This window comes from Sinohyriopsis cumingii, chromosome 17 (genome assembly GCF_028554795.1).
Source record: "Sinohyriopsis cumingii isolate HCF-2022 chromosome 17, ASM2855479v2, whole genome shotgun sequence".
In the NCBI taxonomy this organism is placed as follows: Eukaryota; Metazoa; Mollusca; class Bivalvia; order Unionida; family Unionidae; genus Sinohyriopsis; species Sinohyriopsis cumingii.
The window spans coordinates 115,875,114-115,901,805 of NC_142977.1; the positions used below are offsets into that span (position 1 = coordinate 115,875,114).

A 26,692-nucleotide genomic window follows, 5' to 3' on the forward strand; every position below is an offset into this window, starting at 1 on the left:
TTACATAACACTGGCATCACACCTCTGTCCGCGTAGGTTCAAGTCTCTGGCTCGGCAGCGTAAGCATCCCAGAAGCTTCCATGGGGTCTAGGGTTCGATACGCGTTTACTCAAGTTCTTCCTCCACCAAATGTACTGACCGTTATGTATAACCTTCTCTTTGCTATAACTTTGCGTTAAATCTATGGATACATACATCCGCACGCACTAATGCACTCACACATATATACATCCATGCTTACATACATACATGCATTAATGCACGCACGCAAGCACACACACACGTACATAATGGGTGGGACATCATGATACATGTCTGCTGCATGATGCCTCAATGGTATACATCACTGTAAACTGTCACGTCGTAGACATCCTAGCGATATGACTGATTTCTTTTTTTTAAAGCTACGTTAAAAATCCATATCATACACACACACACACACACACACACACACACACACACATTGTTTCAGGTCCCAATTTCCTGCTGCGGGGATTGACATGGGTTTGGGGGCAAGCCTTCATTGGCTTAACCATGAGTGTAACTATATAAGTGCCATACAAGAATCAATCATTACCGATAACGTAATGTTTTTGATATTTACTATTTTTCAAATAAAATCAGATATCTTAATGATATAATGGTTTATCTGTTGACAAGCTATCGAAAAGCTGATAAAACGGGTTTGCAATGAACCAAACTAATACATTGTATATGTGTGTGGGGCATACTGTGATACCGGTTAGGTGGCAGGGGCCAGTTTATATGTACAAATTTAATGCCGCAATCAGCGACCTGGTATAAAAAATCATTTTAAAAAAATGAAATACCAAAGCGAGGTTAAGAAGGTCAATATTGTTGGATACCTATATTAAAACAAAGCATAAGAATATTATCCACTTGACCAAAGAAGTCAATGGCAGTTCATTACAGTTTATGCACCCCAACCCCAAACTGATATCTGCAATTTTCATGTCCGAAGGTCATTTTAGACACCATGTTTAGCTCACATTGCAATCACAATCCCTTTTCCTAGATGACAATTCAGCAAAACAGTGTGTGTACTAAACAGGCTGATATAACTGAAAATAGTTGTCATCCAAGCCGTTTTTGAGATATTCTACTTACCTCAATTCCATGTGTTTACTTCTAAGGGAGGCTAGCTCTTCTTCCTGGCCAACTATTGGTATTTCACTATCAACATACGGCAGAGTAACTACGGAAGGTGTACATGCCTGAAATCAATTTCAAGAACAACACAAGCCCGAAACACCTAGTTCATAAATATATCCATATCTTTAAATAGTAAACAATAATAGCTGAAAAAGTCACACCATAGCCTTAAGTTCAGAAATTTGTCAGGGACCCATTTACGAAACTGGACTCTGCCACCTTATTCTGTTAACATTAGTCACTGCTTGCATATTTATTTGATAATCTCAAATAAATTGCTAAAGTTTATCAAATTGATGCACTTCAGGCTAGATACTGGAAAAGCATCACCATAAGTGTCTAAGTATACTGATTACACGTAAGACTTACACTTCAACCTTTTACAGTGACGGCGCCAAAGGGAAGGGCGAGGGTAGCAATTTCCGCATTGGAGCCAGGCAATGGGTCCGCCGTCGTGGTCTTTATTTATAGTTTGAAATTTTTACTGTATTTCACCTCACCTTGATGTATCAAGGGCAATTGTATATATATATGGAGAGAGAGAGAAGGGGAGGAGGTAGAGGAGTACGAGGGGTGCCATTGAAGAATAATGCCTCTGGGGCCTTAAATTCACGCACCGCCATTATTCATTCGGCAAATATATTAGCGGCTCTACCGTTCAAGTTACGGGATGTTTTGTATTTTAATAAAGGACAGCCTGGAGAATCGTACGCACTGGAGGTTACTTTCTATAATTTCAGATTTTCTTCACACTTTCCGTCGACTGCTGGATAATCCAGTCTACGTGCCGCTGATAGCCGCCATTTGTCTGACGCTGCTTTGAGTGTCATCAGGGGTAGCATTAGGGCCGAAATACTTGGAGGTGGAATTCTTTGTTCCTACCTGGAAGGCTAATATAATTCAGGGTAAGCTTGACGTTAGACGGTATACTAGCACATGAAAGACTTTTGAGAGGCAACTGGAGAAAAAAGACCGGTCCAGGGATACCTAATGACAGGCGACTGGGGCCGGTCTAAGTGCTAATGAATTTGGCACAGATCTTGATGCTTGTAATATAAAGTTAACAGGAGAGATGCCTGTCTGTCTGTCTGTACATACATACATACATACATACATACATTTCGATAAAAGTGGAGTGGTTAAGACGTTTAACTATTTATGTGACCATTTATTCAAGTATAGATCGACTGATTCAATGTATGAAATATGGGTAAAAACATGCCATAAAAAATAACATAAACAAACTAAATGAAGGTAGCGGTGAAAGAAGATGCTTTGGTTTCAAATAGCAAATAGCACAGCAGTACAAGTAGTTATACAAGTAGGTAAATTGGTGCCCAAGCAGTTGGAGTAAAATGTCTGCCTTGGACCTGGGCTGACCCAAGAGAGAGAGAGAGGTCTTGTGATTTATCCATAGATGATTTTAACAGTTAACAGGAATACAGGCTTGGAAAGGTATAATTTTAAGTGTTTTTCTCCCAGCTATCTTCACGCTTGGCTTCACCGTCTCGCCTGCATGAATCTTATTATCTAACTACTTTGGGAAGAAAAAAAAATCTGTCCAGGTCACGTGACTTGTCTGTTAAACTCTGGGCGGGATGAATTATGTATTTGCCTGGCTGTCATATGGCCGTATTATATGCAAGTTCATATTTGCAGCACCAAAGGACTACAGGTAACACATTTGTATCGTATAGTCATTTTTTCTGAAATAGCGACCTCTTCGTCCTCAAAACTGCCTTTAATTTCATCGTCGAATGAATTAATACAAACCGATCGATAACACAGCTTTATTACCCATGAAACATATCAGGTTAGAGGTGTTTGTTTCGTCTTATGTGTGGAATGAGATTTGTTTACCATCTTAGTCCTACCTGATGTAAGATAAATTTAGACTATCACAGAAACATTGGACTCGAGACTAAAACTCTTTGCAACGCGCCTGTCCCCCACCCCGCCCTAACAAATCATTAATCGTGTTGCATATTTTCCGTTCATGTCATGCGTGTGTCTTTTCTAAAATGTTTTCCAAATGTACCACCGTTGTATTAATGTTCCAACTATATAATCTATGTAATCTAGGGTTGTTACCTGTTACGCATTTTAAGGAACCTTTCTGTATCAACTTGTAGCATACAGCGTTGTAATATGTCAATTTTAATTTCTTAAGAGCTGATATGTACTCCGTATTTTGGAGCTCTTCACAGGACAACCATATGTATATACGTTCCCACTCTGCTTGTAATTTTTAGTCATGTGTGTGTGTGTGTGTGTGTGTGTGTGTGTGTGTGTGTGTGTGACAAGTAGACATTGTAAGTAACTCAATCAATATAGCTTACATTTATGGGCTGCTAAACATCAATATGTGTAGGTGTGAAAACTGCATTAAAGGATGTTTTCGTGATGGGTTCTCACTGTTAATGAATTTACCTGATGATTCACCTTAAACCTGTGCATGCGATTCATTTCAGTCTAACAACGGGATGATTTTGATGAATGGTGTTATCACACTCGCAAACAGATAAGGAAATAAATTGTGGACATGTGACCATAGCTAATATCTAATTAATGTTTATCTGAATTTATAAATTCAAAATGTTATAGGGAAGATAATATTTTCCGAAACATATGCTACGTTTTGCGAATCTTCTTTCTTTATTTTTGATATATACAAAATCAAATACTTCCGTAGAGCATATATGCACGTCTATTGCAATTATTTATATCAGTGACATCAATCTCGCGTTCAAAGCTGCAATGTTATGTTTCTCACTAATACATGTTCTGTAGCCACACTGCTTTTATTCAGAAAAAGAAAAGATTTTCTGCTTTGTCCAGGTAAATCAGTGCATGGATGGAATGGTAGAGTTGTATCTGGTTTTCATTAGCAGACTGCTAATTATAGTAACGCACTTACCCAAACTTTTTCCTGCCGAGGCTTATCCAAATGTCATCCGTGACGTAATCAGCCATTGTTTCTTGTTGCCGTTACAAAATCTGACTAATTGGATGAGATGACTGACGCGGTCTTTTACTCTTGACACAAATCGATTGTGAAATAAACCAGAATGCTTATAAATATTCCTGTGTCCGTTGAATTATTTAAAGCGAAACCTTTAAATACTATCTTAAGAACCTTGAGTATACAAATAACACGGTCAGGTCATAAACATTATATCATGAAATATAACGACTTGGTGTTCACCTCGTCTGAATGAAAAATATTTTGAACTAACTGGTTTTAAAACTGTTCTAAAAGTATACTGATGTCTATTATACTAAAGTGTCCATTATAACAGGGCTACCTATACACGTTCTTGCTAAGTCATGATTACATTTTACTGTGTGGTTATCAGTCGGTTAGATATTTAGTATCATATGTAAATCCCCAGTAGGTAACGTTGGTTGATTGGTTTAAAACACATTATTGCCTATGTCATGTGATGAAATGGGAGATAAATGCCTTTCCAAAGGACTGACCAAAACCAAAGACGTGGCTGGCCTGGTCGGTTATCGAACCCACATATCCAAACCCAAATGGATTATAAGTTCGACCAAATGATCTACGGAGCTGACATATTGTAAAGTAGTATTTAACTTCAAATCGCCGGATTTGTTAATTCTACTATTAAAATTCAACGGTCTTTAAAAGGTACTCACGCTTTTCAAAGAACTCCGGGAATAAATAAATAAATAAATAAATAAATAGGTAGCAGAGTTGAGACCAGCTTAATACTTAGCTTCGTCAAGATTACAGATAATTACTGGCAGATATGGCGCATATGTTACATAAATATAGGACACGTGGTTTCCCTTGATTTTCTTGTCAAAGATGATATTCAGTTATTGAAATTTCATAAGTATGGCAATAGTACTGCAAACTCATAAACTCATTTTCTTCTCCATTTGTTCTTGGTTTTCTCTAGTTCGTCAACTAAAATTGGTTTCATTCAATGACGCAAATTAGTTTCCCTGTAGGAACAATGCCAGTAACTAGATCAAATTAGACATGTACAAATGACATAAGCGCCATATTGGTTATATTTACTCAGTATATTTCACACAGAAAGCATTTATTTTACCTATACACAGCATATTGTACATATAGTCTACATATTTTACATGTACACCGTATATTGTACAGATGTACCCTAGGATTTTCGTATGTACTATATATTTTATATTGCACCATATATTTTACATATACACCGTATATTTTGCATATGCACCAGATATTGGGTCCAAAAATATGTTTCCGGTCGGCCGACTATCACTGTTTCTCATTACCGACCCTAGCACTTTTCCCCCATTGTAAATGACCCCATTGTAAAAAAAAATAAACCACATTGACTATATATAATGTTTAAAAAGAGCAGAAAAAACCCGACTCACTTATCCTAATTTGATAACACCAGTGCAATAGGAAACACATTTTTTTGTGGGCCTTTGACATGTACAACGTATGTCTATATGTTGCACATATACACCGTATATTTTACATTTGCACTATATATTTTACGTATACACTATATATGTTACATGTACAAGCATATGAATCACATGTACATCGTATATTTCAGCAAGGAGTACAGAAAGGAAAAGAAATGAGAATCATGCATGAAGAAACAGAATCAGACTTACCATTAAAGAAGAAAATATTTTAGAAATGACAAACAAGTATTAGATTTGTACAAGGACACATTGTTTGAATCTGGACCTAAATTTAAGTGGACTTGGTGTGTGACATAATCTTAAAATTCAGCGACAATGCCGGAAAGAGCCCATTTTCAAACACCGGTTTTTGTATCTCCTTCAGAGATACGGATTAAGAAGAGGATAACAGAGACTGAATGTGGAATCGGAAAATGCAAGCCAAAACGTCTGCAATGCTGCGCAAACATCTGCACGATGGTCAGTGTGTATTGTTTGTCAGGTTTATTTACGTCTGTTTTAAGGACTTACGTAGAATATCAAATAAGTAATTTAAAGAAACAGTTTGGATTTTCTGATTCTCATATCACTCTTCTACTCCGACTGTATGACGTTGGGTTCTTATTGGCAGTCCTGTTTGCTGGATTCATAGCTCGGACGGTTCACATACCACGAATGTTAACTGCTAGCACAGTGCTCTATGGTATCGGTGGGATAATTTTCTCTGTTCCATATTTCATATCTGAAGATTCATTTCGATCACTGCAAAACGAAGTCATGAGCAAGGACATGACTGATTTTAGTTTTTATTGGAATCCAGTTTCCGATATGCAGTCATCCCATCGAGCCCCACTGTGTTCCTCAAAAGAGATCTCACTAGACAACTGCTCCGCAGTGAATCAGCAGTATGGAGGTCATACTTCAAGCCAGAGCAATATCCTTCCAATGATACTGATGTTAGGTGGAGCGTTATTACAAGGAGTTGGACAAGCGCCGAGGTATCCTTTGGTAGCCACTTACATCGATGATAATGTAGATAAAAATCACACTCCAATGTATTTAGGTAAGAACGTATTTTGATTTGACAGAAATGGTCATTTTTATCTTATACAAACAGTTTCAAAAACATCATGTGCAAAACACAGTAAGATGTAGATTTTCCCTCCTTATTGTAAGATACTTCCTCTCCCGAGTAAGAGTTTAACTGACTGACTGGTATGCATACACATTTTGCACGCAATGCTCGTACTTCATCCCCTCCAAATTGTTTAGAAAAGTACACCGAGAACACATTAATTAATACAATAAATTGTAATCGCAAAGACTTACATGAAATATCAATTCACCACCAGCAATGGATCCTGAAAACGTTTGAAAATTGTAATTTTTTCTGTCATCTGTATTTAATGAAAAGCGAGTCGTTTAGCAAACCCCTCCTATAAAATCTTGACCCCACCAGTCATAGCTGGTCTCCATGCCTGGCTGATAGGCCCATGCTCACAAAACGGTATGCACTACGTATATTTACAGAACAAATGCTTGCTGGTTTCTTAACAAAAAACAAACCAATGTACATCAGGTCTCTCTCAGTGTGAGGTAAATTGTTATAATAGTCAGCATAAGAATTTTCAAGACGGCTCAGAGACGGAAACTCATTTGTTGTAGAAAAAGCAAAACGGCGTATTTGGTATTTGTTGTTTGACTTTTGTCCCGTGATTACTCACGTGCAATGTTCAGTCACTCTCCAAAATGTCCATTCTATTGCAATATTATACTAGTTAAAATTTTAACTGAACCTGCATTTCCCTAAATTGCAGAACGACAAGGAATTGTAAGCACTAGATGATTACAAGCATGAATATAAACAGGTATTATATGATTTACCGTCACGTCAGCACGGTCTTGACTATATAATACCAATTAAATGTCATATTTAAAAAATATGGCGGTGAATATTCAAAAACTAACAAAATATCGGGCATCGCGAGATAGCTGATTATCGTCATAACTCCATAGTCGTTTTGTCCGTCATGATAAAGTAGCTGCTAGATGTAACAAAACTTTGTAAAGAAATGGATATCTGTTCCAAACCGTATGGGAACTTTATTAAACTGTTATCATTATAATGAGGAACATGCTCACGTAGATATAAAGGTGGGGAGTGGGGTTATTGCAGAACCCTTAAAAGGAAAAATTGGAATACTTTTAGAAGAAGAATGGAACCAAGTCAACCGTCTTTATTTTCTATTAGTGGTGGTGACAGTAGTGCATCAAATATACATGAATTCAATGTTATTTGAATACATATCTCTTTTTGATATTGTAACTCAAATCAGTTTTACTGAAACATGGAGATCTGTCTGGGACCAGGTTTACTATATTAAAACATAGATATATGTTGGACTGAGGCCATCTTTACTATACCAAACATATATATCTCTAGGACTGAGGCCGTCTTTACTATACCAAGACATATATATCTCTAGGACTGAGGCCGTCTTTACTATACCAAGACATATATATCTCTAGGACTGAGGCCGTCTTTACTATACCAAACATATATATCTCTAGGACTGAGGCCGTCTTTACTATACCAAAACATAGATATATGTTAGACTGAGTCCATCTTTACTAGAACCTGAATATGTGTTGGACTGAGACGATTTCTACTTTACCAAAACATAGATATATGTTAGACTGAGGCCATCTTTACTATACCAAAACATGGATATGTGATGGACTGAGACTATTTCTACTGTATCAAAATATGGATATCTCTAGGACTGAGGCCATCTTTACTATACCAAGACATATATATCTCTAGGACTGAGGTCATATTTATTATACCACAACATGGATATATGTTAGACTAAGTCCATCTTTTCTTTACCAGAACCTGAATATGTCTTGGACTGAGACTATCTCTCCTGTATCAAAACATGGATATGTGTAGAACTGAGACTATCTCTACTGTACCAAAACATGGATATGTGTTGGACTGAGACTATTTCTACTGTACCAAAACATGGATATGTGTAGGACTGAGACTATCTCTACTGAACCAAAACATGGATATGTGTAGGACTGAGACTATTTCTACTGTACCAAAACACGGATATGTGTTGGACTGAGACTCTCTCTACTGTACCAAAACATGGATATGTGTAGGACTGAGACTATCTCTACTGTACCAAAACATGGATCTGTGTTTAACTGAGACTCTCTCTACTGTACCAAAACATGGATATGTGTTGGACTGAGACTATCTCTACTGAACCAAAACATGGATATGTGTAGGACTGAGACTATTTCTACTGTACCAAAACATGGATATGTGTAGGACTGAGACTATTTCTACTGTACCAAAACATGGATATGTGTAGGACTGAGACTATCTCTCCTGAACCAAAACATGGATATGTGTTGGACTGAGACTATCTCTACTGAACCAAAACATGGATATGTGTAGGACTGAGACTCTCTCTACTGTACCAAAACATGGATATGTGTTGGACTGAGACTATCTCTACTGAACCAAAACATGGATATGTGTAGGACTGAGACTATTTCTACTGTACCAAAACACGGATATGTGTTGGACTGAGACTCTCTCTACTGTACCAAAACATGGATATGTGTAGGACTGAGACTATCTCTACTGTACCAAAACATGGATCTGTGTTTAACTGAGACTCTCTCTACTGTACCAAAACATGGATATGTGTTGGACTGAGACTATCTCTACTGAACCAAAACATGGATATGTGTAGGACTGAGACTATTTCTACTGTACCAAAACATGGATATGTGTAGGACTGAGACTATTTCTACTGTACCAAAACATGGATATGTGTAGGACTGAGACTATCTCTCCTGAACCAAAACATGGATATGTGTTGGACTGAGACTATCTCTACTGAACCAAAACATGGATATGTGTAGGACTGAGACTCTCTCTACTGTACCAAAACATGGATATGTGTTGGACTGAGACTATCTCTACTGAACCAAAACATGGATATGTGTAGGACTGAGACTATTTCTACTGTACCAAAACACGGATATGTGTTGGACTGAGACTCTCTCTACTGTACCAAAACATGGATATGTGTAGGACTGAGACTATCTCTACTGTACCAAAACATGGATCTGTGTTTAACTGAGACTCTCTCTACTGAACCAAAACATGGATATGTGTTGGACTGAGACTATCTCTACTGAACCAAAACATGGATATGTGTAGGACTGAGACTATTTCTACTGTACCAAAACATAGATATGTGTAGGACTGAGACTATTTCTACTGTACCAAAACATGGATATGTGTAGGACTGAGACTATCTCTACTGAACCAAAACATGGATATGTGTTGGACTGAGACTATCTCTACTGAACCAAAACATGGATATGTGTAGGACTGAGACTTTCTCTACTGTACCAAAACATGGATATGTGTTGGACTGAGACTATTTCTACTGTACCAAAACATGGATATGTGTTGGACTGAGACTATTTCTACTGTACCAAAACATGGATATGTGTAGGACTGAGACTATCTCTACTGTACCAAAACATGGATATGTGTTGGACTGAGACTATTTCTACTGTACCAAAACACGGATATGTGTTGGACTGAGACTCTCTCTACTGTACCAAAACATGGATATGTGTAGGACTGAGACTATTTCTACTGTACCAAAACATGGATATGTGTAGGACTGAGACTATTTCTACTGTACCAAAACATGGATATGAGTAGGACTGAGACTATCTCTACTGTACCAAAACACGGATATGTGTTGTACTGAGAATATTTCTACTGTACCAAAACATGGATATGTGTTGGACTGAGACTATTTCTACTGTACCAAAACATGGATATGTGTAGGACTGAGACTATCTCTACTGTACCAAAACATGGATATGTGTTGGACTGAGACTATTTCTACTGTACCAAAACATGGATTTGTGTAGGACTGAGACTATTTCTACTGTACCAAAAGATGGATATCTGTTGGACTGAGACTATTTCTACTGTACCAGAACATGGATATGTGTTGGACTGAGAATATTTCTACTGTACCAAAACATGGATATGTGTAGGACTGAGACTATTTCTACTGTACCACAGCATGGATATGTGTAGGACTGAGACTATTTCTACTGTACCAAAACATGGATATGTGTAGCACTGAGACGATCTCTACTGTACCAAAACATGGATATCTCTAGGACTGAGGCCATCTTTGCTATACCAAAACATGGATATGTGATTGACTGAGACTATCTCTACTGAACCAACACATCGATATATGTAGGACTGAGGCCATCTTTACTATACCAAAACATGGATATGTGATGGACTGAGACTATCTCTACTGAACCAACACATCGATATATGTAGGAGTGAGGCCTGAATATGTGTTGGACTGAGACTATCTCTACTGTACCAAAACATGGATATGTGTAGGACTGAGACTATCTCTACTGTACCGAAACATGGATATGTGTTGGACTGAGACTATCTCTACTGTATTAAAACATGGATATATGTAGGACTGAGGCCATTTTTACTATACCACAACATCGATATATGTTAGACTAAGTCCATCTTTACTATACCAGAACCTGAATATGTCTTGGACTGAGACTATCTCTACTGTATCAAAACATGGATATATATAGAACTGAGGCCATCTTTACTGTATCAAAACATGGATATCTCTAAGACTGGGGCCATCTTTAATCTAATGAAACATATATATATCCCTAGGACTTAAGCCATCTTTAATATACCAAAACATAGATATCTGTTGGACTGAGGCCACATTTACTATACCAGAACCTGAATATGTCTTGGACTGAGACTATCTCTACTGTATCAAAACATGGATATATGTAGAACTGAGACCATCTTTACTATACCTAAACATGGATATCTGTAGGACTGAGACCATCTTTACTATACCTAAACATGGATATATGTAGGACTGAGACCATCTTTACTATACCAAAATATGGATATGTGTTGGACTGAGGCTATCTCTGTTGTATCAAAACATGGATATATGTTGGACTGAGGCCATCTTTATTATACCTAAACATGGATATATGTTGGACTGAGGCCACATTTACTATACCAAAACATGGATATGTGACGGACTGAGACTATCTCTAGTGTACCAAGGCATGGATATATGTAGAACTGAGGCCATCTTTAGTATACTAAAACATGGATATCTGTTGGACTGAGGCCATATCTACTATACCAAAATATATATATATCTCTAGGACTGATGTCATCTTTACTATACCAAAACATAGATATCTGTTGAACTGAAGCCATTTTTATTATACCAAAATATGGATATCTGTCGTACTGAGACCATCTTTACTATACCAAAACACGGATATCTCTTGGACTGAGGCCATCTTTACTATACCTAAACATGGATATCCGTTGGACTGAAGCCATCTTTACTATACCAAAACAAGGATATATTTTGGACTAAGGTCATCTCTACCATACCGAAATATAGATATCTGTAGGACTGAGACTATTTCTACTGTACCAAAACATGGTTATCTGTAGGATTGAGACTATCTCTGCTGTACCAAAACAGGGATATAGGTTGGAATGAGGCCATCTTTACTATACCAAAACATGGATATATGTTGGACGGAGGCCATCTTTATTATACCAACACATGGATATGTGATGGACTGAGACCATCCATACTATACCAAAATATGGATATCTGTTGGACTGAGACTATCTCTACTATACCAAAACATGGATATATGTTGGTCTGAGGCCATCTTTACTGTACCAAAACAAGGATATATGTTGGATTAAAGCCATCTTTACTATACCAAAATGTGGATATATGTTGGACTGAGGCCATCTGTATTATACCAAAAGCATAGATATATGTTGGTCTGATGCCATCTTTATTATACCAAAACATGGATATCTGTTGGCCTGAGACCATCTTTACTATACCAAAATATGGATATATGTTGGCCTGAGGCCATCTTTACTATACCAAAACATGGATATATGTTGGCCTGAGGCCATCTCTACTGTACCTAAACATGGATATCTCTAGGACTGAAGCCATCTTTACTATACCAAAACATGGATATCTGTAGGGTTGAGACTATTTCCAATGTACCAAAACATGGATATAGGTTGGACCGAGGCCATCTTTACTATACCAAAACATGGATATATGTTGGACTGAGTCCGTCTTTACTATACCAAAATATAGATATCTGTAGGCGTGAGACTATTTCTCCTATACCAAAACATGGATATCTGTTTGACTGAATCCATCTTTACTATACCAAAAACATGGATATATGTAGGACTGAGACTATATCTACTATAGTAAAACTAGGAGGTCTGTTTTTCGAAGGCCAGTTTTACCATACTAAATATATGGAGATCTGTTAGGCAAATACCAATTTGAATATCTCTTGAACATTTGAATCAGTCTTAGAACAGTTATAATATTCTTAAAACACATAGATCTGTTTGCATGACTGCCCTTTTGCTATATTGAAGATCGTTCGATCTATGTACCTGACACAATTGTGTAACATAAAGGGTTTCCTATGGCTACTTTTCAGGTATTGTTACGGGTATTGCACTGTTTGGTCCAGCTCTAGCCTCAGTCATTAGTGGAATTTTGAACAAAATTGATGTGGTCGTAGGCGGTAAGTTCCTTCACCCTCCCCACACTCTCTCTACGTTCAGTCATGTCTGTCACATTACTTAAATAGCCACTCCCCATGTTTAACAGCTTCAACATTTTGTAGCTCTTTAAAAAGAAAGATGTCCCTTGTCTAATCTCTCTACTTAATACGATTGTATTGTTTGTGTTAATGTTTTCAAATAGATTTACGTTAAAGATTTTTCCATTTCATGTCTGAACGGCTAATATACTTACAAAGAAATGAATATTTATTTGCAATCAACATCCAAATTTATTAAATGGCAAACATAATGAAGTCATCGCGTTCTTTGACAGGAATTGCAAGACATTATGGTTTGTATTAATCCAGTCGGACTCTTCCAAAGCAATTGCATCACAGTGTTTGTTTATTTCCACGTTTATACCATGTAAAAAGGAAATTTCACCTGATGTGCAAACGTTTTTTGCTTTACTGTGTTTTTTTTCTTCTCTTTTTGGCAGAAATTTGTTTTCACACGCAACATCGTTCTAGAATTGGATCATGGTTGCTTGGTTTCTTCATTATCGGAGTAGCGTCGGTTCTCTCAGGTATTCCATTGATGTTTTTTCCGCGATGGACAAAGGTGGGGGCCGTGAGAAAATCCAGACTGACACTGGGCAAAAGAACGAAAGAGAGCAAATCCACATGCAAAAGATGCCGTACTGGTATTACGTGAAAATAAACAAGTCTTGTCAATGAACAATTAATTTGTATTTTGAACATAAGTTACAAAACTAAAAATTTCCATACCTATTCCAACCCATCATGCCGTAAAATGATCAGTGTTGGGCCTTATGCCAAATCAGTACAAGTTTGGCCTCCCGGATACAAGTGTTTTGCTGAGGCTACGGGTAAGGATTTAACAAGGAACAGAGTAAGGTTGACTGATATGGTGGCACTGTTAATTAGTTATTCATTCTCCAGTTGGAAATTAGTGGAAATTCCACAGAAGAACTGTGGGTTCAAGATTGTTTTTATAGTTTTGGGTTGCTTGTGCTTCGGATGCTGCCATCGAAATGATTCATTACATTAGGTATGTCGACATAAAATGTTTCTCCACATTTCGAGTAATGTTGCTCCAGATTCTGAAATCTTACTCGACATGTGCAATCGTAGTTTCTGATTGGTAAGTATGTTCTCGAGTAAGCTTCGTGGTCAAGGGCAATTTAATGAAGGAGGAGACGAAAATCACAAGAATTATACTGACTGTTCGAGTTATTGGTACATCATGTCACTAGAATGATATGGAGTGTTACAGGTATTCATACTTCATGTCATGGAATGCAACCGAGTGTTCGAGTTATTAATACTTCAGGTCACGAGAAAGATGCTGAGTGTTAGAGGTATTCAAACTTCAGGTCACTAGAATATTTTCCAAGTGTTCGAGTTATTGATACTTCAGGTCGTCTGAATGCTACCAATTGTTAAAAGTATTCATACTTCAGGCCACTGGAATGCCACAGAGTGTTCGAGTTATTGATACTTCAGATACCTGTTCTACTGTATAGATATATTCCTTTCTAAAGTTCAGTTACTGATAGCACCACAAAATTACTAAATCTCCGGAAGGTCATTGCCACCAGGCGGGTGTGTGCCCAAAACCTGATGCTATATTATTTTTTTCATTATCTTTCTCGTTATACATAACACTTCTAAGGTTTTGCTAATATCTTCAAAACGAATACTAGCAATACATGTACACATCATGTAATGCCAGTAATTTCTTTGGAGGTACGGATGACATAAATGGAGACTGGAGCCATTGCGTCTGACTTAACATCACATTCTCCGGTTTCAATTGACTTGTTGTCATGTTACTTATTGATGCCATTAGTTGTTATAGAAATTCAATGCAATCAAATCAACCGGTAAAAATTGCTACTTCGACATAATTATCTAAAAACTATAGTTGACTAATGTTTCTCACTATGTAATCTCCGTTGCGTGCTATAATGTTACCATTTTGTTTGTCTGTTTGCAGTGTTTACTGGAATTTTGTGCCGAATAGCCGCTAATCCATTGTTTTGGTTGCTGACCATTGCCGCCTGTCTACATTTTCTAGTGGCGTCTATGTCCGAAGTTTTCTCAGCCAAATATATAGAAATAGCTTTGTCCATGCCGACGAGGAAAGCAGTTGGTTTACATAGTGTGTACAAAACTTAATGGTCATATTGACCTATAAGGAGTCGTTACTCTGACAATAAAAATTGAAATTGTTCATGATCTCCTATTGATCCATGCCTTTCTGAATTAGTTTATATATATTGAACACTACATATGTGTAAATTCTATCAATTGCTAAAACATGTAAGGTAATAAAATTAAATATGTACTCACATCAGGATTTAGATCTCAAATACTAAATTAACTATAGACGTTAACTTATCGTTACTAATGAGCATAAACTTATACCACTTCTTTGTATACCAGAACAAAAATAACAACTACAAACCCAATTATGCAATAAATAATTTAGCGTTTTTAAAAGTAATTTTAATGCTGCAGTATCTATCCATATGTCTAGAAGATAGGCTTCCTCATTGCTACCTAGTCCCCTATCGATATTTCTACTCACCTACCTTGTTACCTACGAAATACTTACTTCTTCACTAAATATGCTCACCGACCTACCTATCCACCTTTTTAACCGCCTAACTTCCTACCTACCAAATTCTCCACTTACATGCTCATTTACCTACATATCTACCTTTCTACTCAGTTATATCCTGCCTACCGAAATACTCACTTCTACATTGACATTCTCGTTTACATATCAATCTACCATTTTATTCAGCATAAATGCATATATTTGATCACTTACTTCATTTCCATGTTAATCAGTTTGGTTCTACTATAATTATTATTATTATTATTATTATTATTATTATTATTATTATTATCATTATTATTATTATCATTATTATTATTATTATTATTATTATTATTAATTTTATTATTATTATTATTATTATTAATTTTATTTTATTATTATTATTATTATTAATAATTTTATTTTATTATTATTATTATTATAATTATTATTATTATTATCATTATTATTATTATTAATTTTATTATTATTATTAATTTTATTTTATTATTATTATTATTATTATTATTATTACTATTATTATTATTTTATTATTATTATTATTATTATTAATTTTATTATTATTATTTTATTATTATTATTATTATTATTATTATTATTATTATTATTATTTCTAAACTGTTATGTGCTTACTAAATTGTGAATTTACGATCTAACTGGTCATAACTCTCGACTTTTCTTCAGACGTATAATCAAAACTATAATGTATTTTAACAGAAGCCATCAGTGTGTTATCGTCAGTGTTTGGCACAGTTATCGGGGGAGTCATTATATCAAGAACGAGGCTACATCCAGTTACGTGCACGAAGTTAGTCATCGTTGTGAGTGTCACAACCACAGTTTTAGGGATGTCGTCACTGTTTCTCAGATGCTCCATACCAGAAATTAAGGGATTCACTATTAACGGTACAATTCAAATGTACGTTCCTTAAAAAAAATTGTCCACTCTCTTGTAACGTATATATGGGGTTTGTGAATGGGGTCAATATAGTTCGCATCAACACACGACCGATCAGCAAGCAAGCACAAAATGTCGTATTCATATTAATAGACTTCGTATCAACACACGACTGATCGGCAAGCAAGCACGAAATGTCGTATTCATATTAATAGAGTTCGTATCAACACACGACCCATCGGCAAGCAAGCTCGAAATGTCGTATTCATATAATATTGAGTTCGTATGAACACACGACCGATCGGCAAGCAAGCACGAAATGTCGTATTCATATAATATGGAGTTCGTATCAACACACGACCGATCGGCAAGCAAGCATAAAATGTCGTGTTCATATAATATGGAGTTCATATCAACACACGACCGATCGGCAAGCAAGCACGAAATGTATTCATAGTAGACAAATATAACAAATTCTGTATTAAAGGGAGACAAATCTGTTATGTAAGGCACTCGGACCGAAAGCCCCGTGACGTTGGTTTCTGCTCGACTGTTATTGTCTTTTTCTGTGAGAGAGAGGTTTTTTGCATTGCCACCATGCACAATGGAGAAAGTTTTTGGCTACCTTTACGTTTCTTTTATTTACTATGACATCTTGACATGTGGTAATTATGTGAACTATACACTATCTAAAGCAGACAGCTATCAAAATGGCCGCTTCGATGTGCTCCAAAAATGTGCCTGAACACCTCAAAATAAACTATCGTTAGCAGTTTTTGAAATGTGGAAATTTATTTTGCCAGATTAGATAATACATGCTTTTGAAAGTGAATTCAACGCACTAAACAATATACAACACGTAGTTTGCAAAATGTTATAAACTCTTTTATCCCCAATTTACTTTAGTGAAAGTGAAAATGACGAAGTGAACCTGTCAGTCTTTTCTGAGAAATGCAAATCTAACATAAGGCCAAACTGTATACCCAAACTACACCTAGCAATCATGCATCACAATACAAATTTATTTTAACACTATATATGATAAACGCTGTCTTTTGTACAAAACCAGTAGAGCCCGTGAGGAAATCATGGAAAATTCGTTATCTTTAAATTCCAAATTCTATATGAAGTGCGAAACTGTAGAATGGAGCCTTTAATGCAGGTCATAATTGGGTGTTGACTGAAGTAGGCTTATATTCTTAGAAAGTACGCTCTCCTTGTCTTATTATATGTCACAAATAAGAAACCTTTGTGCAGTAACTTACGCAAAATGTCTAACATTTTGGAGGCTAGTTTCGCTTGCCAGTAGCAGTGACACCGACATTTTTGTTTATAGTTTGCTTGAACAAGTGTATTTTGTAAAATCATTTTTAAAAACTGTCTTTTTTTTAAAGAAATGAACTATAAATGCTTTTCATTTGTCTGTCTGTAAAATGACTAAGGAAGATACCCATTCTTTGCACCATTTCGACTTTAACTGTAGTTTCTAACGTGGATAAATGTAGTCTAGGGGTTACCAAAATATATTTGTATATAAACCGCACCCAGGTAAGAACATCGTATTCAAGGCTCCCACCTCGACCCCCACCCACCCCACACACACTTAGCGCCTAGTGGTCTACGCTCTTAGCTTAAATGCACATAAAAATCTTCTAAACCATGGAATGAATTGCTGTCGCATTGTGTCAGCCTTCATGTTATTATACTAAAATTGAATTATCCGATTATCTACACAAGATCAAGAAGAAAAAAAAAAAGAAACTTCTCTAGTGAGTTCATGCTTTAATAAAATAAACAAGGAACTGTCCAGTGGTCCGTAATGAACTCTGTAATGGCGGTTGATGAGCATTACCCTTAGTATTAGTTGATAAATAAGATACATGTATATAAGGTACATGTATATGCAAATGCGGGTTCTGAAGTAATCCTGTTCAGTTTTTTTCCAATGATTGACGGAAATATCAAAGCGTGTACCGATTGCCCTTTAGTTTTAAATCTTTTAATTTCTTGCGACTTATATGGTATTAAATTCACTGGTATTTGGTGTGTGTGTGCGTGTGTGTGTGTGTGCGCGCGCGATTTAGATTTTTAACGTAGATTTAACATTGTAACAGTCATATCGATACAATCTCTGCAGTGTGGCAGTTTAAAGTGATGTCTAGTACTGGGGCATCATGCCGCAGACATGTAGCATGATGTCCCACCCAGTCTCATTATCCTGACAGCAGGCCGATCAGTTTAAACACTAATCTCTTAATGCTGAGTGACTAGTGAGGCAGCTGTTAGTACCATCTCTAGAAGTCTTTGGTATGACTCGGCCAGAGTTTGAACCCAATACCTCCCGCATCTGAGGCGGATGCTTTAACCACTAGGCTACCGAAGCGGGGCCTGTTATTTGGTAACATTTTACAAATTATTGGCTTTCTCTGCAGTTGTAGGTTTACACCACTGTTTCTTGTTTACTTTGTACATTTTGCTTTTTAGAGAAAATTCCCATCCAGAACAAAACAATGATTCCTCCACAAAATGTACGGATACATGTTACTGTGATGTGATGGACTTCTTTCCTGTATGCGGATCTGATGGAAGGAATTACTTTTCTCCATGTACTGCTGGCTGCACAACGAGAGAGGAAAAGGTCAGCGAATAATCTCTCTCTCTCTCTCTCTCTCTCTCTCTCTTCGTATTTTCATGCATTCGCCATTTCTTTTATTTAAACAACTTTTTCTTCAAAGATTGAAAGTGAATATTATGAACCCATTTATATAAAATATTTGCAACGAACACGAAAACGTTTAGATATAAGACAATATGTGATACGGCAAAAATGGCTTAAGGAATACAACGTCTTTGTAATACAATTATGTAGAGGCTTTTCAAGTATGCATACTACGTTCAGACATTTATTTTATGTTATTCAACTGTTCTTGTTAGATATTCGCCAATTGTTCGTGCATTGAAGGAACAAGGACAGCGACACCTGCACTCTGCGATACCGATTGTGACAAGATTGTACCCTACCTAGTCGCAACTGCATTGACGGATCTCTCAGCAGGATTTTACTACATGCCGGCTTTCTTTGTCTTTCTCAGGTAATGATTGATAACGTCCGTTTGACCTTTCATTTGAATGGGCATTAGTGTTTCGTCCAATGGCGTACATTCGTCGATAATGACATATCTGTTTCAGCTTGCATTAGAATATGTTCTATGACATACTCAATTGACAAAACACCAACAAAGAATAACAAATCCGTCTGACCTTTTATTAAAGATGTACCAGAGTCTAAGCCAATAGCAATATACTGGTAATAGAAATAAACAATATGTCAGTTTGACCCTATTTTTCTGTACACTTAGAATCACTATATATTACCATACTATCAGATATCATCACTATACAGTCTGTTGCTGTTATGTTTATTTGTTTTTGTATTGAATTACTTTTCTCGATGATTATATGTTATGTATATTTCTATCTTGTAATTGAGCATAGTCCAAAATCAAGTTAATGGTATACCTGACTAGTGATATTTATTTTACAGACAACATGATAGATCGCTAACGCTTTAATGAGGATATAAGTTAAATTTTCTGATCATTATTACTGGCAGTAAACATATTCATTTGACTCAGGGTCTAGGACATTAGTCTTATACATGGAAATTCCTAAACTTTTTGATAACTTTGAATGTTTTTGAAAGGAAACTGTGTTACTGCCTAGCTCTATTATTGTGGTTTTTTTATTGTATATTAATGTTGTTTGCCTGAAAAATGTATTATTCCAACCTTAACATCCTAAGTGAGTCAGTCTTATTGTTGTGTTCAGTTTTTAATTTGGGTGGATTTTTGTCTTCTTAAAGAATTTACTGGAGTTACAGAGTGTTCATTAATACTCCTGCGGCTAAATCATTAATTTGGAATTATAGTTCATTCAGTCAAGGACTTTTATAATGATAGTATCGTGATAAAACACTGTTATTATATCGCCACATTGCAGGCCATTGTCACATTATCACATTCAATAATATATGCGCATCATCATATTCAACACTGGAATGTACTTGAAGCACCAGTTGAATTCAATTGGAACTTCATACATTTGTACTTGTGTTAGAACTGTTAGGATTATTTGGGATTAAATTCACAGTACTGTAATTTATTTTTACATTTTAACTTTGTATTGAAAGAAAATAATTTATTTGTTGAATTTCAAAAATCTTGTTGGTTTTTTATCTTTTCTTTTACTTAGTTTAATACTGCTGAGTCGTGACAATTACATACAGTCTTTGGGTTAAATTATACGCGGTAAAACTAGAGGACATTTGGCAAATTGATTTTAGCCATTTGTCCTGTTGTTTTCCGAAAGTCATTCTTTTGGAAAACAGTTAAAACGTCAGTCTTAAACGCAAAAAAAACTTGAGCGCTGTGTGTATGTGTGTATGTGTGTGTGTGTGTGTGTGTGATAAAGATTTTTAACGTAGCTTTAACACTCTTTCAGTCATATGTGCAGTGTAACAGTCATATCGATACAATGTCTGCAGTGTGGCAGTTTAAAGTGATGTCAAGCACTAAGGCATCATGCCACAGATATATATATAGCATGATGTCCCATACAGTCACATTATCCTGACACCAGGCCGATCAGTCCTAACACTAACCTCTTAATGCTGAGAGCCTAGCGAGGCAGCTGTTAGTACCATTTTTTAAAGTCGTTGGTATGCATTGGCCGGGCTTCGAACCCACGGCCTCCCGCTTCCGAAGCGGATGCTCTTACCACTAGGTCACCGGAGCGCTCTTGAGCGCTGAGACTGATCTTTTAGGTGAAATTCCAAAATTAGATTTAAAGCTACTGAAGTTAGCAAACGGAATTTATCAGCCTTTCCTGTTCTTTACTAGAAAGGGATCCTAGATATGAATATTGTTTATGTTGAAACACAATCATGCCCTTCAGATTTATTGTCATCATTATTAGCAACATGACTAAAAGCTTCAAAGGTACATGCATAATAATACAAATTAAAGTGCACTCAGTACATTGGTAGTTAGCCTATCGCTGACTGTTTATTTAAACGCTAATAATTCGAAGTCTTTTTTGTTATGGGAAGAAGGGTGTAATTCCACTATCGAAATATCCGATATCTGCTTCCATAGTGGTTGCTGGGCAAGGCACATCACTCAACTTGCATTTGCACGGCATAAACTGCAAATTGTTTCTCTACTAAATGATATTGAAACTAGAAGCCCCCAAAAGCACATCTTTAATTATTAGGGTTTGTTATTCGCATGCCTAGCCAGATGCTCGTCAGCAAAATCTAAGACTTTGGGAAACAACACAATACTTCCTTTCGCGTTTCTTCTTTAAATAAGTTACCTAATCATACTACCTTATGAAAACTACTACTAACCCTCAAATCTAGCCAAGCCAGATACTACATTTAGCTGAGGGACCTAATGTTGTCTGTTGAGCTAGGTGGCCGTCGGGGAAGAGTGATTTCACCGTAGGTATAAGACTGCGTGGCAAAGTTTAAGAATCCTTGAGTTACTCCTTCTGCTCGTGCCAAGAAGCACGCTGTCGACACGAGAGACCTTGCAAAATTCAGAATCTTCTTGGAAGATATACCATTGGCTGACTTACAACAGACGGAATATAGCTTATCTCCTCCCACTCCGAATACTTCCTCCAAGAATAGCCCGAATACAGCCGCTAAACATACTTTTGCCGATGCCGTAACTGCAGATACACTTTACAATAGGCTGAATAATGACTCAGTTCGCTCTGCCTGCATTTTCCTGAAGGATCACCCTAATAACAAGATAAGAAACAACTTTCAACCTCTAACCTTCTTGCTTGCGGTCAGATAGAAGGAGTTCGTAAAATAATCTACCCAGAAGAACGACGTCCGTCTATTCCATAACCCAAGCGTCGATACAGGAATAATACGGAGAAAAAAAAAACAAAAGGACCCAAGAGCCACTCATTGGACACGAACCTCTGAAAACCGTCCTTTTGAAGCCCTACCGTCCGAAATCGACAGTTCTCGCATACCAAACCGGAACGAGCACGTAGAAAGTCATATCGTCAATTTTCAGACCCATAGGCGAACCGCAAGCTAAGTCAGGACATCGACCTAAACGCCTTCAGCCAATTCATTCACATTCATTGGTTCTCAATGAAAAAACAACAGAGTACTTTGAATGCCATTAATGAAAGAGAATTCGCCATCATTGTGATACCTCCATGTCTCATTTCGCAAGGTTTCCGGGATGATCCTCAGTTTCGCCTACGACACTCCCATTTGGGCTGAACATCAGCCCTTGGGTTTTCATTCGTCTGATGAATCGAGTAATGGCGCATGTCCGGACCATTTCTTTGGCAACACCATCAAATTGCCTGGATGACATCCTGCAGGAACAGCAGTGGGATAGGTCTAGGAAGATATGACAACCATTGTTACCAATCTGGACTTCTTGTCAGCAAGGAAAAATCTGACCTAGTACCATCTTAAGAAGATTTTGACCTAGGTATATAATTCAATATACAGGCCACATATTTCGTCTCCCTCAGGATCGGGTATTGAAATTGCAATCATGGTAGCACCGTTCTTTCGAGGACCTCTATCCTCACATACATTCCGTAATATACTAGCCTTGCCAAACGCTGCAGTGGACCTCATGCTCATACGTCGCCTTCCTATGCGTCCATTGCAAATGATTCTTCTGCCCGAATGGTGGCTTAAAGTTAGCCCACTGGACCTTCCTCTCGCCACCAGCACACAATTGTGGTACCATCTACGGAATTAGGGCAACCTAACTTATTTCACGGAGGGTATACATAAGTACAACAACCCGAGATTTTGGTCTATACCGAAGCAAGTACGGAAAGCTGGAGAGCACACTTACTACCATACTTTCGGGAAGCCAGCAGTGCATGCTCTCCTCAGGAAAAACATTCCTATCAATCAATTCTGGAGATGACGGCCATTGTGAAAACCTTTCACTGGTGGCAGGAATATTTGCATGACAAGGGTATCCTGATTCTGTCCAAAAGCTCTCCAGTGGTGACTTATCTCAAATTACAAGGAGGAACCAAGTACTACACTGGCGACGTATATCAAACGACAAGGAGGAGCCAAGTACCAAGACTTTGTGTCATGGTGTGGGACTTATAAATTGGTGTTGTCACCAACAAATCCACGTACAAGTATGCTATATCCCAGAACTCCTAACCGACTATTTGTTTAACTACAATTAACTAATACAGACGGGATGGCCTCCTCATTTTTTCAATTTGTCATTAATATATGCACTCCATGGGACCAACATTTGGTGCACGTGTTTGAGACAAGGGTGGATAATAAATTCCCATCGTTCGTATCTCCTAGTCTTAGACGCAAAACCTGGGCAGTCGACACTCATTCGATAGATTGGAAGCGGCCTGGATGCATACGCCTACCCTCGTATACCTCTGTTTCCGACCGTGATAAAGAAAGCAAGAGAATCAGAGTGAAGCCTTATCCACATTGCACCACGCATGTGAGAGATGTCGTGGATCAACGACATTATCGATCTCTGAACTGGAACTCGTGTGAGTATTCGAATTTTGCCTCATCTACTCAAACAAGCAAGACAGCGGTTGTTTCATTCCTACTCAAAGCCACGAAACCTGCACGTCTGGATCATGTTACTCAAGCCATCAGAAATAAACAATTCTCACAACCAGTCGTGGAGAGAATCACTCAGCAATTAGGTCCTTCACTCTAAAAGTATATATTGACATATGGTACGTTTCTACCCAGTGATGCACTAAATAACACATCATACCTCTGCAGGTATCTATACCGCAATAGCTAACTTCGTCTAAGTCTCCGAAGAAACGTCACAATGTACGATGAAAGGTTACCGCTCCACGATCGCTTACACCTTTCTTCATCTTGAAGAGAAAGCATAAACAAGGACGTATCCGACATCGCTAACGTTGAATATAAACTGCCGAAAACATCAACCCTATGCCCAATTGGAACTTATCTTGGGCATTAATCTGACGGAACACGACACCTTTTGTACCAATTTCAAGGGCATCTCTGGTGCACCTTTCTTAGAAGACCAGCTTCTTCTTGGCCTTAGCGACTGCAGGCAGAATTAGTGAAATGCACGCCCTATCAACCGACCCGAATTGCATGCTGTTCTGACAAGACACTTTCAGTCTTGCTTTAGACGGCATCCTCTTCCATCACCAAGAACCGCCACAAGTAACCAGATTTTCATCATGCAACCTCTGTCTTGTCTAGACACATCAGCTCCAAGACCTAGCTCTGGCTTTGAAGCAGTACCATAATAGAACAGACGTTGAGTCGAAGGAGATTACGTCTCTTTGTACCTCTCAAGACTAGACAGCGGGATATATCAACACACACTTCTCGTCCTGGATTAAGTAGGTTATTCACTCCGCATATAGGGAAATAATCCAAGCTCCAATGACCTTATTACATAATGTGGTTCACGAGGTTAGACTAGAACTGTTCGGTAACCGTGAAAGAGGTCGAAGTCCACATTCTCTAGCTTTTTCTGCGGATATGTCATCCCAGAGGGCCCAACTCGATATGGTAGGACCTTTATCCGCAGCTCAACATGTCCTCCTTCCAGGTCAACCGACAGCTTCTTAAGAAGCGGCTGTACGACTTCCACGGGATTTGCGAGTGTGGGGTGGATTTTTCCCTATTTGAAACCGCGTCCCGACGGATGGAGTGTCCTCCAGTCGAGTCCCCTGGATGTTGTCTTGCATAACTTTGGAGACCGAAGATGATATTTCCTGGGTAAGTGGATCTACCTCCCTCCACGTCTTACCTATTATCCTAAGGTATTAAGATTGGGTAACATAATTTAAGAAGAAACCATTTTTTCCTAGTAAAATAAGCTTCTTTGAGAATACTTACCCAGTCATGTGATATATATATATATATATATATATATATATATATATATATATATATATATATATATATATATATACGAGCAGTTTCATCCATAGGGAGCTTGCCTTCCACTCCAGTAGTAGTAACTGAATAGTTCTGAGACATTCCCGCTAAGTATTATATCAAAAGGGAGATCTCTCTGCCCGACCGCCATATGGGTCGGTAGACAATTTTTAGCTCCCCTTAGCTATATGTAGTATCCGGGCAGGCTGGAATTAGGAGAAAATAGTAGTTCTCCTAGGTATTATGACTGGGTAATTATTCTCGAAGAAACATATTTTACAATGAATTTTTGTATTTCTTACAGAGTTTAAAAGTGATTCGATTCACGTCAAAAAGAGGTTATATTTCGATTGCTAATGGACAGATCACATATCTCTTAGCTAAATTACCCCGCAAAAATATTACGAGCAATATTTTTCATGTTTGCCTGTGTCTAACAATGATTTTCAAACATTTAGTTTTGATTAAATGTTTGATCCCTTCATTCAAATCAATGTATGAATTCGAGGACATGTGTAATAAGAAAATTAATTAATGAACTTAAAAATGCCAGATGATCGATTTCAAACAGAAATGAAATTTTAAAAGTTGCAGCCTATTTGGATTACTTTCAACGTGTTTTTAGATTTGTAAAACCATTCGGATCAAACCGAAATCGCTTGTTGATTTATTTATTTATTTCAATATTTTTGTAGATGTGTAAAGGACAGGGATAAATCATTTGCAGTTGCTTTGGCAGCCTTCTTTATCATGCTGATGGGTAAGTATTCAATGACAAACAATGTCTTGTGAAGAAAATAAATATAATTGAACTGCAGAATTTTGGCGGCGAATATTTGGCAATTAATACCTTATGTAAATGTTC

At 37.3% G+C, this 26,692-nt stretch overlaps 1 protein-coding gene across 3 annotated transcripts in view; it reads left to right on the plus strand.

The window, feature by feature from the left end:
• The first annotated feature begins 1,961 nt into the window (after positions 1-1,961).
• Positions 1,962-26,692, plus strand: part of LOC149779713 (solute carrier organic anion transporter family member 2A1-like) — a 28,578-nt gene continuing 3,847 nt past the window's right edge. Inside the window, exons 1-9 of one of the 3 annotated variants that reach the window (XM_089940569.1) lie at positions 1,962-2,078; positions 5,754-6,667; positions 13,237-13,323; positions 13,803-14,006; positions 15,323-15,487; positions 16,670-16,871; positions 19,335-19,488; positions 19,785-19,942; positions 26,523-26,587. In XM_089940569.1, coding sequence (XP_089796695.1) covers positions 5,941-6,667; positions 13,237-13,323; positions 13,803-14,006; positions 15,323-15,487; positions 16,670-16,871; positions 19,335-19,488; positions 19,785-19,942; positions 26,523-26,587 — 1,762 coding nt within the window. In that variant the 5' untranslated portion in view covers positions 1,962-2,078; positions 5,754-5,940. Of the gene's footprint in view, positions 2,079-2,544; positions 2,629-2,754; positions 2,849-5,753; positions 6,668-13,236; positions 13,324-13,802; positions 14,007-15,322; positions 15,488-16,669; positions 16,872-19,334; positions 19,489-19,784; positions 19,943-26,522; positions 26,588-26,692 lie in introns of those variants that run through there. The other 2 variants (XM_089940571.1, XM_089940568.1) reach the window with 2 other exon arrangements.